This window comes from Hylobates moloch, unplaced genomic scaffold, assembly GCF_009828535.3.
Source record: "Hylobates moloch isolate HMO894 unplaced genomic scaffold, HMol_V3 SCAFFOLD_15, whole genome shotgun sequence".
NCBI lineage: Eukaryota > Metazoa > Chordata > Mammalia > Primates > Hylobatidae > Hylobates > Hylobates moloch.
In genome coordinates this window covers 95651473-95668054 of record NW_026652290.1, presented here as the reverse complement: position 1 = coordinate 95668054, position 16582 = coordinate 95651473, and the positions used below count along the sequence as shown (strand labels likewise).

Below are 16582 nucleotides of genomic sequence, written 5' to 3'. Positions count from 1 at the left end.
TCCTGTGGAGGCCAGCGGCGGTGCGGCCCCCACCCCCAGGCTGCCTGTGTCTTCGCCTGTCCTGTCCACCAGCGCCAACAGCCGTGGGGAAGCCAAGGAGACCCAAGGGGTCCAGGAGGTGGGCGCCCTCCATCCTTCCAGAAGCTTCCCAGGCTCCTCTGCTCCTCTGTCTCATGCTCCCAGGCCGCACAGCAGGCAGGGAGGGAGGCAAGGCAGAGGAGTGGGGCCTGAGCTGAGCACTGCCTCCCCCACCCCGCCGCCCCTTCCCATTTCATCGGTGGGGACGTGGAGAGGGTGGGGCGGGCTGGGGTTGGAGGGTCCCACCCGCCACCCTGCTGTGCTTGGGAACCCTCACTCCCCACGTCCCAACAGCCTGGTGTCTGTCCCCAGTGGGGTTGGCGTGCATGTGTACATATGTATTTGTGACTTTTCTTTGGATTTGTTTTGTGTTTTTGTTGACCAGTCCTGGAAATGTTTGAGGCTAGACGGAAAGGGGCCAGGACCCACCCACTCACTGCTCCTGGGGGACGGGGTCCTGGTTTTAAAGCCCCGTCATTTCAAGCGGGTCGATCTTCCACATTCACTGGAGAGACTGTCCCCACCTCTGTCCAGGTGGGGCGTGGACCCCTCGCTGCTTGCCTGCTCAGGGGGTGCTGGTGCATGTGGCAGTGTGGATTTTCAGTGGTCAAGGTCTTACTGTTTCAAGGTTTTTAAATAAGAAAACCAACCCTGGCTTCGCCCATGCCCGCCCCTGCCCACAGCGGCCCCTGCAGTTGCCAAAGAGCCGCCTTGTCACTGTGGGCGTCAGGGCTTGGCCGGCTCAGTGCGCAACCCACAGGGGCCTTCGGAGGCTCCTCCTGGGACTGGGAACCACTGCGGGGCCAGGCGGACGGCGTGAGGTTTGTGTTGGGGCTGGTTCTGCCCATGCTAGGGGGCGGGGGAGCTCCCAGGACAGACCAGCCTTGTTTCTCATGTAATGCAGTGATACTGTCATTAAACACGTGGATTCATGTGTGGCCGGGGCTGGCTGGCTCTAGGTCCGTGGCTTGGGTGGGGTCACACGGTCCTGCCCTAGAGCCCCCATCTGGCCCTGGAGCTGCAGAGGCGGCTTCTGAGGGGCTTCCCAGGCCTGCATTTCACAGATGGGGAACTCCGCCCTCAAAGGCCACAGAGACCCCTCCCGGGCCCGTCTGCCGGGGCGCCGGCCACAGTCCTGCAGGGCCAAGGACTGGACTCCAGGCGAGTCCCAGCACTCCAGCTGGACGGCCCTGTTCCAGGGAGGAGGTGCTCGGTTGACACCATCAGGGAGGGAGGGTGGGCGCTGCTGGGCTGAGTTCACCCCCAGGGCTGGCCAGATGGGGCCAGGAGGGACAGAGCAAGTGGGGTGAAGGCTGTGGTGGGAGGGGCCCATGATGATGGGCCAGGGCTCGTGTAGAAATGGGGGCTTTGGTTCCCCACGGCCCAGGACAGCTGAGAAGAGGTGGAGGGACCCCAGGGGAGCGTACGTACGTCAGGCCTTGCGGGGCACGGGGGCCGCTCAGCAGCGCTGGGGCAGGTGCCTCTGCTGTCAACTCCACCCAACAGGCAGACCAAGGCCAGTGGGGCCATCGCTTCCTGGGGCGACCCTGGCAGTGGCTGGGAGATGCCTGGATGGAGGGGGAGGCTGACCAAGGGCCCCGCAGGGCGGGCTGCGACTTTTCTGTTGATCCTGGAACGTAGCTGGTGCAGTGAGAGGGAAAGAATTGAAAAACTCAGGCTGCCACAGGTTCTGCGATGAGAGGTGCAGGAGGCAGGAGCCTGGCCCAGGGGGTGCTGGTGCCTCCCCGGGGTCTGGGAGGAGAACAGGAGGAATGGTGGGAAGTGGCTGAGGGAGCCAGGAGGCCTTGGGGCCAGGGGCTGCAGGGGAGGCTGTGTGGGTACCTGGCTGCCAGGAGGCCCCAGGTGGTTTTGAGGCTTGCTCTTGCGCAGTGCCTGAGAATAGGGTGAGGGAGCCGGGGCAGGCCCCGTCCTGGGCATTGGAGATGATGAAACCGAGCAGACCTGGCCCATGTGGAGCTGGCATGGGGGGCACAGCCCAGAGACAGAGGAGCTTATGAGGAAGTGAGGAGGCGGCATCACAAGGATGGGGAGGGGGCCCTGGGAAAGGGCAGCCTTGGATCAGAGGCTCACCACAAGCCTAGCATTTCAGCCAGGGCTGGAGGAGGCAGGGACGCCTGGGTGAGAGGCAAAGGGCATAGCCATGCAAAGGCCCTGGGGCAGGACGGCACCTGGTATGCGGGAGGAACAGAGTGAGGAGAGGAGGGCAGGGCGTGCAGGGCCTTGTGGGCCTCAGGGAGGACTTGGGCGCTTACCCTAAGGGAGTGGGGCTCCTGGGTGCGTGTCCAGATGGGAAAGGCAGAGTCGGCTTTGTGGGGACCTGACACGGGCAGGGGAAGCTGAGACCAGGGTGCAGGCTCCGCCCCCGCCCAAGGCCGGGCCCAGCCAGAGGAGGGGCAGGGCAGGAGGTTTCTGGATGTTTGTTGGTTTTCGTTTTATGTTTTTGTTTTGTTTTGTTTTGCTTTTTATTGTGGTAAAATACAAAATCTACCATCTTACAGTGAGGTGGCATGTTCAGTACCTTCACCACCCCCTCTGATTCCAGAACATTCTTATCACCCAGAAGGCAGCCCTGTCCCCATTACGTCACCTAGTCATCCCAAGATCCCCCTCCCCAGTCCCGGCACCCACGAATCCTCTCCCTGTCTCTGTGGATCGGTCTGTCCTGGACATTTCATAGAAATGGGATCACAGCGTGCCCTTCTGTGTCTGGCATCTGTCACTGAGTGTGACATCCTCAAGGTGCATCTGCACTGTGGCCTGGGTCAGAGCTTTGCACCTCCTCGTGGCTGAGTCTCGTTCCAGTGCGTGGGTGGCCGCACCGTGCTGATCCCCTCACCCTCACTGGGTGTTTGGTGTTCTCTGCCCCGGGCTGTCACAAATCGTGCTGCTGTGAGGCGCCATGTGCAGGTCTCATCCTGGGTGTATTTTACAAACAGACTGGATGTGAATGGGTGAGGAGAGAGGAGCTGGGGTGCCAGGTGCCTGCGATCGAAGGTGCAGGGGGAGACAGAAGCCCCTCAAGGGGGTGTGGAGATGGAGAGGCCAGACCCCAGGTGGGGGGTGCGTAGAGCTGGGGGCTCATGGCCACAGACCCCACCTGGCAGTGGCCCTGGCCCTGCCCCTGCCCACCCACACTGTGTCACCCCCAGTTGTTACTCAGAACGACTCTCCAGCCCTCCCCTCCCTTGAGGCCACCTCGCCCCGCAGCTGGGAGAAGGGAGCGGTCAGCGTGGTTGCCGAGACACTGGGTGGCCTTTATGCTGTGAACAGTGGCCTCAGAGGCCTTCCTGGCAGGAGCCCTGGGGACCCAGGCAGACATGCAAACCCTGAGGCAAGAGGCTGCCCAGCCCTGTGTCCCCTCGGGAATCCTCGAGGCCAGCTTCCCAGCACCGCTCTACAGGTGAGCACCTCTCTACAGGTGAGCACCTCTCTACAGGTGAGCACCTCTCTACAGGTGAGCACCTCTCTACAGGTGAGCCCCTCCCAGCCCCTCCCTCCCTCCCTGGGTGTCAGGTTACATGGGGTTTGGTTTGGGGTCTTGCACGTGTCACTCATTATTCCTAAAAGGCTCATGTGTGTGACGTCCCCTTCAGCTCTTCCTGTTCCCCTCCGGCCTGTGGCCGCTCACTGGGGGGGCCACAGACCTGGAGACAGGCCGAGAACAAATGTGTCTGGCCGTTTCCAAGGACTGCAAACGCACTGGGAGCTTCGGCCACAGAAATGTCCGCCCTCTGAAATCCAGGTGTGTGTGGTGCTGGGCCCTTCTGTGGCTGAGGGAGTCTGTCCCACACCTCTCGCAGCCTATGGTGGCTCTGGGCAACCCCAGGCACTCCTTGGCCCCCGGTCTCTGCTTCTGTCTTCACCCGGCCTTCCTGTCTGCATCCAAGTTTCCCTCTCCTTATAAGGGCGCCAGGCACTGGCTTTGGGGCCATCCTAACACGGGGTGACTTCATCTTAGCTGCATCTGCTAAAACCATTTCCAGACAAGGCCATGTCCTGAGGCTCTGGGCAGATGTGATTTTGGGGGTATACCAGTCACCCCAATACAGTGTCTATTAGCAATTGTTTAAATAATTATGGAATACTATGCAGCCATGAAAAAGAAGAGTGAAAGCCCTTTGCTCCATTTCCAAGGAAAGAAATTAAACCAAGAGGGTGGCTGAGCATGGTGGCCCACACCTGTAATCCTAGCACTTTGGGAGGCTGAGACAGGAGGATCACTTGAGCCCAGGAGTTCAAGACCAGCCTGAGCAACATAATGAGACCCATCTCTCTTTTTTTTTTTTTTTTTTTTTGATACAGTCTCACTCTGTTGCCCATGCTAGGGTGCAGTGGCACAATCTTGGCTCACTGCAACCTCTGCCTCCCAGGTTCAAGGATTCTCCCGTCTCAAGCCTTCTGAGTAGCTAGGACTACAGGTGTGTGCCACATGCCCAGCTAATTTTTGTATTTTTTTTTTTTTTTTTTTTTGGACAGAGTCTCACTCTTGTTGCCAGACTGGAGTGCAATGGTGCAATCTTGGCTCACTGCAACCTCCAGCTCCCTGGCTCAAGCCTTTCTCCTGCCTCAGCCTCCCAAGTAGCTGGGATTACAGGCATGCGCCACCACGCCTGGCTAATTTTTGTATTTTTAGTAGAGACGAGGTGTTGGCCAGGATGGTCTCGATCTCCTGACCTCATGATCTGCCTACCTTGGCCTCCCAAAATGCTGGGATTACAGGCGTGAGGCACTGCGCCTAGCTGTGAGACCCCATCTCTATAAAAAATTAAAAAATCAACCAGGCAGCCAGGCGCAGTGGCTCAGCCTGTAATTCCAGCACTTTCAGAGGCCAAGGCAGGCGGATCACCTGAGGTCAGGAGTTTGAGACCAGCCTGACCAACATGGTGAAACCCTGTCTCTACTAAAAATACAAAATTAGCCAGGCATGGTGGCTCATGCCTGTAATCCCAGCTACTCGGGAGGCTGAAGCAGGAGAATCACTTGAACCTGGGAGGCAGAGGTTGCAGTGAGCCGAGATCGTGCCATTGCACTCCAGCCTGGACAACAAGAGCGAAACTCCGTCTCAAAAAAAAAAAAAAAGAAGTCCAGGCGCAGTGGCTCACGCCTGTAATCCCCACATTTTGGGAGGCCGAGGCGGGTGGATCACGAGATCAGGAGTTCAAGACCAGCCTGGCCAAGATAGTGAAACCCTGTCTGTACTAAAAATACAAAAATTAGCCGGGTGTGGTGGCAGGCACCTGCAATCCCAGCTACTCGGGAGGCTGAGGCAGGAGAATCACTTGAACTTGGGAGGCGGAGGTCGCAGTGAGCTGAGATCACGCCACTGCACCCCTCCTGGGTGGGAGAGCGAGCATGTTTCTGCAACAAAAAAAAAAAAAATCAGGCATGGTGGCACGTGCCTGTAATGCCAGCTACTTGGGAGGCTGAGGTGGGAGGATCGCTTGAGCCCAGGAGGTCAAGGCTGCAGTGAGCCAAAATCGTGCCATTGCACTCCAGCCTAGGTAACGGAGCAAGACTCTGTCTCAAAAAAAAAAAAAAAAAAAAAAGAGGGTCTCGATCGGTTGCCCAGACTGGAGTGCAGTGGAATGATGTCAGCTCACTGCAACCTCTGCCTCCTGGGTTCTAGCGATCCTCCTGCCTCAGCCTCCTGAGTAGCTGGGATTAAAGGCGCCCAGCTAATTTTTGTATTTTTAGTAGAGATGGTGTTTCACCATGTTGGCCAGGCTGGTCTCAAACTCCTGACTTCATGATCCACCTGCCTCGGCCTCCCACAGTGCTGGGATTACAGGCATGAGCCACCGCACCCGGTGCGAGACCCTATTTCTATTTAAAAAAAAAAAAAAAAAAGCAGTGAACGGGCTCCCGCAAGTGTGTAATAACGGGGGTGGGTACAGGTACCACCTGCTCCTGGGAGGAAACACCAGAAAGTAGTGAGTGGCAGGTGGGTACGGGGCCGACAGCAGAGGTGAGGGGCTCATTTCTCTTTGAATATTATTCTGTGCTGTTTTAATTGCTTTTTGTGTTGAGACAGAGGCTCGCTCTCTCACCCAGGCTGGAGTGCAGTGGCGCGATCTTGCCTCAATGCAACCTCCGCCTCCCGGGTTCAAGCTAATTCTCCTGCCTCAGCTTCCCGAGTAGCTGGGACCACAGGTGTCCATCACCATGCCTGGCTAATTTTTGTATTTTTTGTAGAGACGGGGTTTCACCATGTTGGCCAGGCTGGTCTCGAACTCCTTACCTCAGGTGATCCACCTGCCTCACCCTCCCAAAGTGCTGGGATTACAGGCATGAGCCCCTGCGCCCAGCCAATTTTGTGCTGTTTTAATTGCGTTTTAAAAGCTACACGTGTCTTGCAATTCATTTCAAAAGGGGGAGGTTCCCCAGATCTTGAAATTGCCTTTCTAGTGGAAAAGCCATGTCTATGTGGGGTCCCTCAAACAGGCTCCGTAACTGACCAGGCTACTCCCATGTTCTGTAGGCACCTGGGCGTCTAGTCAGGATTTAAGCCGAGTTCCTGCCATGAGAGCTGGAACCAGGCTTTCCGTGCAGGGCAGATGAGATTGAGCCCTGCCAGACTATCTTGGGGCCAACAACCTTGTTCTCTGGGGTGACTTTCTTGGGACATAGTCCCAAGAGCAAGGTCAAAGCATAAAACATCCCTGAGTCTCTTTTTTGTTTTTGAGACAGAGGAGTCTCACTCTGTTGCCCAGGCTGGAGTGCAGTGGCACGATCTCAGCTTACTGCAAACTCCACTTCCCGGGTTCAAGCGATTCTCCTACCTCAGCCTCCCGAGTAGCTGGGATTACAGGCGCCCCCCCGCCCTGCCCCGCCACCATGCCTGGCTAATTTTCATATTTTTAGTAGAGGTGGGGTTTCACCATGCTGGCCAGGGTGGTCTCGAACTCCTGACCTCAAGTGATCCACCTGCCTCAGCCTCCCAAAGTGCTGGGTTCACAAGCGTGAGCCACACACCTGGCCTAGTGGGTCCTCCAGTCTTCCCTGGGCCATGGCTCAGTGCCAGCCCCAGACCACTTCTTGGTGCACCTCTAGGCCAGTGGGGCTTCCCAGAGGAAGGGACTTGTGGGTCTTGGAGGCTGGACAAGGACTGTAGGAACCCAGGAGTAGCCAGGGCCCTCGTCCTCTCCCCTCCCTCTTCTCCAGGCAAGAAAAGCTCAGAAGAGAAAGGTTTAGTGCTGACTTGGGTGCTTGGGGTGCGGTGTGTGGGGAGAGGGGGAGTCAGCCTCTCTCCTCAAGCACCCGCTCTGGGGTGAGGGGTCCAGGGCTGAAGGACAGACACCAAGTGGCGAGGGAGGGAGGCCCCACGCCATGGGCCAGGCCTGTACATCGTCCACCCTGGAAGACATCGCAAAGGGGTCAAAGCACTTGCTGTAGACATGGGCTCAGTCTCTGCCCCCTGCTCACCCTCAGCGATGACTGACTACCTGTCCCTGGAGGGTCCCCGCTGGCCACCAGCCATCAGGCAGGCCACACGCTGGAAGTACACACCCATGGGACAGGACGCAGCCGGCCAGCTGTGGTACACAGGCCTGACCAACTCCGACGCCTGGGAAGCCTGGTACAACCTGCCGCGGGCCCCGGCCAGCCCCTTCTGCGAGGCCTACAACCGCTGGCACGGCTGCTACCAACACCGTGAGCGCAGCATGCCATCGGGTGAGTGCCCACCACCCCCCCCCCGCCCTGGGCACCGGGCCTGCTGGAGGGGGACAGGAATGACCGCCAGCCCCTGCCCCACCACAGCCTACACCCAGCACCTGCGGGAGACCGCCTGGCACGACCCCATCGTCCCTGCCCGGTACCAGGCCCCCAGCACCCGGTGGGGGAGCGCACTATGGAAAGACAGGCCAATCCGGGGCAAGGAACACGGTGAGGTCAGGTGCAGGGCAGGTCCCTGGGAGGCCAGGGGGACGAGGCCACCTAGGCCAGGGTGAAAATGCCCGGGGAGGTCCAGGAGCCCCTTGCTGGCCAACGGTGAGGAGGTGGGGGCACATGGTGACCTGGGTCCCACCTACAGTGATCAAAAGGAACCGGTACAGGGTGGAGCCACTGTGGAGGGCATCAGACTATGTGCCTACCCCGCACCCCAGCGCCCACCCGGCACCGCCCAGAACTACTGGGAGCAGGGCCTGGAACTGTACTACCCCTCCACCTGCCAGCGGCCCCCGCCTTCCCTCACGCCCACTCCCCGATAAACGCATGCTGCCAGGACGCACCCATTCTCTGCACCCAGATGAGGGGGCACTAACCTAGTCCCAGGGGACCAGAGGCTCGGGACAGAGGCAGATGCTGGGCTCGCCGGCTGCCCACAACCAGGGCAGGGCTGAGATGCCTGGGCTACCCCTGCTCAGGGCCCCCCCCTCCCCGCCGGCAGACAGGAGCCAGGCCACTGTCATCTCTTTATTCGCTGCCAGCAGAGTCCACCAAGCCTGCCGGGCAGCCCTGCTGCCCACCACGGCGGGGGTCCAGGCCCAGCCCACCACCCCGTGGCTGAGTCTCCTGCAGGCCAGAGATGAGGGGTGAACTGGACTGAGCTCAGGGTTAGGGTTCCCCCAGATCCTTCTGGCATTCCTACTTCCTGCTCCCTGCCGAGGGGCACCCAAATCCTCCAGAGGGCTGGGATGGATTAGAATTGGGCACCCTCAAAACCCAAGGGGTCCTTGCAAGCCCCTGGATTCAGAAGGCCCTGGCGGGCATCCCTGCTGCCCTCAACCGACCCCATCCCCGGGAGCTGGGTGAGGATGGAGGGTGGGGGTCCAGAGAAGAGTGAGGGGCAGTGGGGGCTTCTCTCCAAGGCCCTGGCGGGCATCCTTGTGCGTCCCTGCAGTTCCCTTGCACAGGTGCAGGAGGCCGTCAGGAGTCAAGGCCGGGGGTCACGGTCCCCTGCAAGGGAGGGGTGGAAATGGCATTAGAGAGGGTGGGGTGGGGCCCACGCCCACCCCTGCCCCTGCCCCCACCCTGGTGTGGTGTCTCGGAAGGGAGGGATGAGCCGGGACTCACAGCGTCGCAGGCGGATCGGCCACAGCAGGAGGCTGCAGAGACACAGGGCAGCGGCCACGCCCACACCGCCCGTCACGGCCACCATGGCCCAGTGGTAAAAGCTCACGCAGGCCCTGCAGCAGAGCTCCGAGCTGTGGGAGGAGGCGGGGGATGAGTAGGCACCGCGGGGACCCCCCGACCCAAGCTGAAACTGTTCCTCCCCTCCCACCCGACGGCGGCTCCATCCCGTCCAAGCCAGGAGCTGGAGTCCCTGCAACTCCCTCCCTCCTGTCCCACACCCAACAGCTCGGCCAGTCCTGTCGGCCTGGCCTCCAGCGTCCATGCCGAATCCACCACGTCTCCCCTTCCCTGTCTCCCCATGGTCCAGCCCCAGCATGGCCCGCCTGCACCCGCCCCGTCCCCTCCACCCTGGTCCCAGGCTCCACCCTCTCCCCCACCAGCTGTCCTCCCGGCAGCAACCACCAGAGGGCGTCTATGAGCGCCTGGGTCAAGGCCTGTCCCTCTTCTGCCCACAGCTCTCCATGGCGCCCAAGTCCTCCCCATGGCCCACCAGGCCCTGCACGACCTGCCCCGTCCCCTCCCTGCCCTCCCCTCCTCCCTCTGCTCAAGCCACACGGGCCTCCTCCCTGTTCCTCCGACACGCCACGTGTGGTCCCGCCCCAGGGCTTTGGCACTACTTGTCCCTCCCCATTGGCCTGGAATGCTCTGACATTCTGCAGGTGTCAGGTCCACGTCACCTCCTCCAAGAAGCCCTCCCTGGCTTCCTGCCCTGGCTGTCCAGGCTTCTCACCTTTACACACCACCCACGCCGGTCCCAACCACACGTTCACCTCTGTGACTATTAACACAGCTGGCTCTGCGCCAGGCCCAGACCGGCTTTGGTTTCCAAGCCCTGGGTCTCTACAGGCGTGAATGCTGTGATGCCGTGGTCTAGAACCATCCGTGTCTGAACCCTGAGTTCTGTGGGTCTGGGTTACACGGACTCGGGGCTGCCTTCCAGCTGGGCTCACCCCCGATCTATTTCTGTACGGTGTCTTCAGCACTGCACACACGGACCCAACGTTTGTTGAATGAATAAATGAAGTGCTCAGTGGAAGACACGAGACGTCTCCCCGGCCTATGACTCCCACTGGGGTGGGTGTCCTTGGTCCACAGCTGGATGCCCAGACCCAGAACACTGCTGGACACACAGCAGGCGCTTAATACCCTCTTGCTGAACAAAAGAATGAATGAATGAATGAATGAATGAATGAATGAATGAACGAACAGCGGCACTCACGGGCAAGGGTGCAGGCTCTGGATGGCCATGACTGCCAGCCCGTTGGCCACCTTATCCGAGAAGCTCATGGAGCCGTACACGAACGCTCCGCTGTTCTGTGGAGACACAGGCAAGGTGGTTAGTGTGCACCCCGAGATCTAGGCCCCGGCCTCCCCCGCCCGACTACCAGCCCTACCGTGTGGGGACCAATGAGGTCAGCCGTCATGGACAGCGAGGTGACGAGGATGGTGGCACAGCCAGCACCCAGCAGCACAGCCGCTGCGTACACGGCCACACCCAGTCCCTCCGCCAGCGCCACCCAGGCGGCAAAGGCCAGGATCACCAGGAGGCCAGAGAAGTAGGTCATCTGCAGGGACAGCCCCAGGGTCAGGCCCATGCCACTGGGTGCCCCCAAGCCTGGCGCCTGCCCTCTCTGGTCTTCAATCCGCCACCCCTACCCCCAACCCCAGCAAACAAGGCATGAGCTGGATGGTCCCTAAGGAGCCCTGGCTCTGGCCCTGACAAGTCCAAGGCTCTGCAGATCCGCCCTGCCGGAGCTGTGCTTTCTGTCCACGCCGTAGTGGCTGGAGATACGTGGCTATTCTGCCTAAAGGCAGGTCAGTTAAAACGAAAGCAAACGACGGACTCGCCTCAGTCCCCACGGCCACATTTCAAGCCCTCAGTAGCTGCACAGGGTGGACAGAAAGCGCCAGAGCTCTATGGCTGCAAGTGTATAAACTCAAGACACACAGAAGCCAGGATCCTAGAATTCCTCATTCCCAAATCCGGGGCTCCCTTTTTTTGTTTTTTTTTTTTTGAGACAGAGTCTCGCTCTGTCACCCAGGCTGGGTGCAGTGGTGCAATCTCGGCTCACTGCAAGCTCCGCCTCCCGGGTTCACGCCATTCTTCCACCTCAGCCTCCCGAGTAGCTGGGACTACAGGTGCCCGCCACCACGCCCGGCTAATTTTTTTTTGTATTTTTAGTAGAGACGGGGTTTCACCACATTAGCCAGGATGGTCTCGATCTCCTGACCTCGTGATCCGCCTGCCTCGGCCTCCCAAAGTGCTGGGATTACAGGCGTGAGCCACCGCGCCCGGCCTAGATCTGGGGCTTCTACAAGGCGGGAACTCGGAGGTCTGGGAGCATCTGAGACTGGAACCCAGAGCAGGTGGGATCTGGGCTGCAGGGCACCCCGTCCTCCGCCCCGGCTGTCCCCGGTCCCCGCCTACTCACGTTCCTCCCAATGCACTTGTTGACGGGCTTCATGAGGAAGGAGGAGAAGAAGCCGCTGAGGTACATCACCAGGGGAATGGTCGCGATGAACTTCTGCAGAGGCAGAGCCAGGCACGGCGTGTCAGTCATGGCTCGCCAGGTTGGGGCCGTCCCATCCCAGCGTCCCTGCCCCAACCTGCTCACCTTGGGCAGGTGGAGGGAGTAGGTGAGGTACATGGCCATGTAGGTCTGGGACAGGTTCACGATGAGCCTGGTGGTCATGTACAGCATGCCCACCTGTGGGCAGACCGACAGAGGGACTGGCAGGGGTCAGAAGGGCCTTCTCCACTCCCACCAGCAGGGGGCATCGGGGCCGGGGTGGGTGCCCTGCAACTGGCATTTGATCCATTGGTAGTGACTGCCCAGTGGGGTGGGCCAGGGAGAGGAGAGCAGCACTTGATGAGTGATGTCTGCCCCGGTGTGGGCTGCACCAGGGGCCGCATGTGCTCTGTCTGGACGCAGCTGCCCCACAGAGCAAAGGCCCGGTGGGTGGGAAAGAAGGTCCACGCCAGCCCCACCGCCCCCAGCACGCACCTGGTAGAAAGCTGGCTCCCGGAGCCAGTGCTTCCAGAGCAGCAGGGGCTGGGCGGTGGCAGGGGCCAACAGGGGGGTGTGCTCGCCTGGCTCCTCCACGTGCGGCCGGCGCCTCTCCCGGGTGCCCAGGTGGAACAGCAGTGAGAACACAGCGCCGACACCCACCACCAGCAGGGACAGGTTCTGGGGACCCGGCAGAAGCAGTCAGTGGCAGCTGGCCCAGCCCCCACCCCTGGCTTGAGGACTTCAGGCGACTCACCCGGAACACGGGCACGTCCTGGCCCCCTAGCTGGTCGCTGATGCTGATGTCCTGGGCGGGCTCCGCCCGTGACGAGCCCTGCAGGTGCAGCAGGAGCCAGGCGGCGCCGTAGACGGTGATGTTGGCCACCACGGTGAACGCATACCTGGCGGGCAGGCGGGCAGGGACTCAACAAGATGCCAGGAACCAGGGCCACTTCCTCCCCACATGGCTGCACCATCAGAGAGGCCTGAGGAACCCCTGACAGGTGATTCCAACCACTGCCACACTGGGTGGCCTCCAGGAAGCCTGTGCTGGCCTCAGTTTCCCCAGCCTGCACATTATCTAACGCGGGACAGCAGTGACCCGCAGCTCCACCCTTTGTGCCTAGACCAGGGTGCAGTGACTCGGCCAAGCGGAGTCCAGGCTACAACCCAAAAGTCTGAGAGCCCAGAGACTCGGAGGCCAGGATTCAAGAATTCTTCTTCCCCAGATGCTGGGCAGCTACAGGGCGACGGCTCCCTGGTATAGAAGCATCCAGGCCAGCCCCTGCCCGCAGCCCGGCCAGGCACGGAGCCCCCCAGGGGGCCCTTGGAATCCCACCACAAATCAGTCTCTCTTTCTGAAAGCGGGAACCATGCCACCTCCAGAGGCCACATGAGCACAGCAGGGGGGTCAGCTGGCAAAGCAATGGCACGTAGGAAGTGCCTGGGGTCTGGCCCCGGTCAGATGGGGCCCTCGGGCCCTGGGCATTGGGCAACCTGTGTCGTTAGCGCCTGCACCTCTGTCTCATGGCCATAATGGGGAACTCAAATCCGGGGTTGGGGAGGAGGCCAGAGTGGGCGGAGCTGGTGATACACAGGCAGATGTGGAGACAGCGGGCTCCCCCGACACGAAGGCACTGTGCGGACCCTGGCTTTGGGCACCAGCTGGGGCTGAGTCCTCCTCTGGAATACGCGGGAGAGAACAGTTCCCACCTCCCAGCTCACAAGGAGGATTAAAGAAGTTGAGATTCATGTTAAGGGCCTAGAACTAAGCCAAGCACACAGCAGGTGCCCAAAACATCATCCTCATAACCAGAAGAACCTCTTCCAGCACCTCTAGCAAGTTAGCGGATAAGCCGGGCAACCGCTGTATCCAGGTGTAACAGAAAGAATTCTAAGGCAGCCCCAGAGAAGCCTGCCTGTCCCATCCCCTCCCCGTGGCGGCAGGACCTGTAAGTCCACCATGGATGTTACTCCCAGGATGTAGCCAAGGCTAAGTGGCATTCTATGGCAGAGGGAAAGGGACTTTGCAGTGTGTTATAACCAAGGACCTTGGTCAGCTCGGGTGTGTCCACAGGGAGAGTACTGGCCAGGCGCAGTGACTCACGCCTGTAATCCCAGCACTTTGCGAGGCTGAGGCGGGCAGATCACTGAGGTCAGGAGTTCAAGACCAGCCTGGCCAACACGGTGAAATCCCATCTCTACTAAAAATATAAAAATTAGCCGGGGGTGGTGGCGGGCGCCTGTAGTCCCAGCTACTCGGGAGGCTGAGGCAGGAGAATCGCTTGAACCCCGTAGTTGGAGGTTGCAGTGAGCCGAGATGGCGCCACTGCACTCCAGCCTGGGTGACAGAGTGAGACTCTTGTCAAAAAAGAAAAAAAAAAAAAAAAAAAAAAGCCAGGCGCAGTGGCTCACTCCTGTAATCCTAGCACTTTGGGAGGCCAAGGCAGACAGATCACCTGAGGTCAGGCGTTCGAGACCAGCCTGGCCAACATGGTACATGGTGAAACCCCGTGTCTACTAAAAATACAAAAAAAAAATTAGCCGAGATCGTGCCACTGCACTCCAGCCTGGCTGACAGAGTGAGATTCTGTCTCAAGGGAGACTATTATGGGTGGGCCTGGCCAAATCAGGCGATCCTTTGGGAGAGAGGGCTTAGGGCTTCCTGGGATCAGAGATTCTCCCTGCTGGCCTCAGAAGCAGCAGCCACCATGATCTCCACAGGTGCAAGACCACAAATTCTGCCACCAACCACGTGAGCACAGAGGAGGGACCGCCCCCAGCCTTCCATAAGACGCTAGCCCTGGGCAACCCCTTGAATGCAGGCTCAAGACAGACCCTGAAGCAGAACAGCCCTCTCCCCCCAGCTCAGCCATGCTGGACTCCTGACCCCCAGAAACTGTGAGAGGAGAAATGTGTGATGGCCGAGTGTGGTGGCTCACGCCTGTAATCCCAGCACTTTGGGAGGCCAAGGCAGGAGGATCGCTTGAGCCCGAGTTTAAGACCAGCCTGGGCAATATAGTGAGATCCCATCTCTACAAAAACTTTTTTTTTTTTTTTTTTTGAGACAGAGTCTCGCTCTGTCGCCCAGGCTGGAGTGCAGTGGCGTGATCTTGGCTCACTGGAAGCTCCGCCTCCTGGGTTCACACCATTCTCCTGCCTCAGCCTCCCGAGTAGCTGGGACTACAGGCACCCGCCACCGTACCCGGCTAATTTTTTGTATTTTTAGTAGAGATGGGGTTTCACTGTGTTAGCCAGGACGGTCTCGATCTCCTGACCTCGTGATCCACCCGCCTCGGCCTCCCAAAGTGCTGGGATTACAGGTGTGAGCCACTGCGCCCAGCCTACAAAAACTTTAAAAAACAGCTGGGTGTAGTGACACACTCCTGTAGTCCCAGCTACTCAGGAGGCTGAGGCAAGAGGATCACGAGCCCAGGAGGTTGAGGCTGCAGTCAGCCGAGATCACACCACTGCACTCCAGCCTGGGCAACAGAGTGAGACCCCCTTTCAAAAAAATAAACATAAAAGACGGCGTGGTCTCGAGCTGCCGAGTCTGTGGCCACTCATTACGCAGTGCCACTGACCGATACGCCGAGCCGGGGCCCACCCTGCCTGTGGGGGAGGGTGCCCAGGCTCCCACCTTAGTGCCGTGAGCTCCACCTTCTCATGGTCGTTGGTGACGAGCTCCGGGATGAGGCTGAGGTGGGAGATCTGTGTGGAGGCCCAGCCAAACTGGAAGATCACGATGAACGGGCCGTAGTAGAGGAGGGCAGCCCACTCGGGTGTGGCCGCCCCGCAGCCCAGGCAGGGGCTGAAGATGAAGGGGAAGGACAGCACGACGCAGACAGTGCCTGTGGACGGGTGGGGTGGTCAGTCACAGGGCCGTCCCGCACCAGCCAGGGTTCCCAGGGTGAGGATACGGAGGGAAGAGAGAGGGAAACTGAGGCTCAGATGGAGCCGCCCCCCCCCCCATGCACAGAGTCACGCAGGAGCGAGGGTCTGCAGCCGGGGTCCCCCAGGCTTATGGCCCCTGGTGACAAAACGGGAATCTGACACGAGGTGCCTGGGCTCAGCCTGCAAGTCAGGAGAACCCAGGTGCAGGGGGTCCCCCGGAAACCTGCCCCCCAACAGGTGCCCCGGTTACAGCCACAGCCCCCCCCAGCTCCTCCCCCTCGGCCACTATCAAGCCTCCCATGGGGCCTCGGGAAGCGGGAGGCCCAGGTGGGGCTGGGCGGGGCTGGGCTGGACCCTGCCCTCCTTAAGCTCCGCCATCCCTGTCAGCTCCTAAGGTGACCACTCTCTGGAACACTGGCCTCCAGACTGCCCTGGCCTCCAGTGACAGTCTGGAAATAGCACTTGTCCCCAACTGACATCTGCTGTGGCAAGTCCCGGCTCTTCGCATCCTCAGAAAAAACCCCTAAGATACCTTGGAACAAATGTAAGATCCTCCCCGCAGCCCACGAAGCCCTTTGCGACCTGCCCTGTCCCCTCCGTGCCCTGCTCTGCCCTTCCGTCTCTCCCCCTTCTCTCTCTGCTCCAGCCATGCAGGTCTCCTCACTGTCCTTCAACACACCAGGCGGTCCTGCCCCCGGGCCTTTGCATGGGCGTGCCTCTTCGGGGAGCTCTCTTTCTCTCACAGTTAGCAACACCGGCTCCTTTTCACCTCTGGGCTCAACGGGAATGTCACCTGCTCAAAAACCTCTCTCCTAGCCCCTGCTGCCCCTACCTCACCCTTCAGAGCACCCGGGAATTCTCTGTCTGTCTGCCGGCTTCCTGCCAACTTTCCTCTGCAGACAGCAGCCTCCAAGGGGCCTGGGGAGACCCAGCATGGAACTCGGGGGGAAAAAAGAAGGGGAGACGGAAGGGCAGAGCAGGGCACGGAGGGGACAGGGCAGGTCGCA

General features: G+C 60.1%; 2 protein-coding genes across 4 annotated transcripts in view; one reads left to right on the top strand and one right to left on the bottom strand.

The window, feature by feature from the left end:
• The first annotated feature begins 2893 nt into the window (after positions 1 to 2893).
• On the top strand, positions 2894 to 8461 carry TEKTIP1 (tektin bundle interacting protein 1). The gene is given in 5 exon segments (XM_032177754.2): positions 2894 to 3501; positions 7534 to 7770; positions 7858 to 7983; positions 8132 to 8191; positions 8194 to 8461. Coding segments are annotated over 5 exon segments (624 nt in total). The 5' UTR covers positions 2894 to 3416; the 3' UTR covers positions 8310 to 8461.
• A 144-nt stretch (positions 8462 to 8605) lies between these two features.
• MFSD12 (major facilitator superfamily domain containing 12) overlaps positions 8606 to 16582 on the bottom strand; it is an 18164-nt gene continuing 10187 nt past the window's right edge. Inside the window, exons 2-10 of one of the 3 annotated variants that reach the window (XM_032177753.2) lie at positions 15322 to 15532; positions 12439 to 12583; positions 12180 to 12362; positions 11790 to 11882; positions 11607 to 11699; positions 10569 to 10739; positions 10394 to 10488; positions 9115 to 9245; positions 8606 to 8997 (exon numbers count right to left, since the gene is read on the bottom strand). In XM_032177753.2, coding sequence (XP_032033644.1) covers positions 8975 to 8997; positions 9115 to 9245; positions 10394 to 10488; positions 10569 to 10739; positions 11607 to 11699; positions 11790 to 11882; positions 12180 to 12362; positions 12439 to 12583; positions 15322 to 15532 — 1145 coding nt within the window. In that variant the 3' untranslated portion in view covers positions 8606 to 8974. The remainder of the gene's footprint in view (positions 8998 to 9114; positions 9246 to 10393; positions 10489 to 10568; positions 10740 to 11606; positions 11700 to 11789; positions 11883 to 12179; positions 12363 to 12438; positions 12584 to 15321; positions 15533 to 16582) is intronic. The other 2 variants (XM_058428480.1, XM_058428481.1) reach the window with 2 other exon arrangements.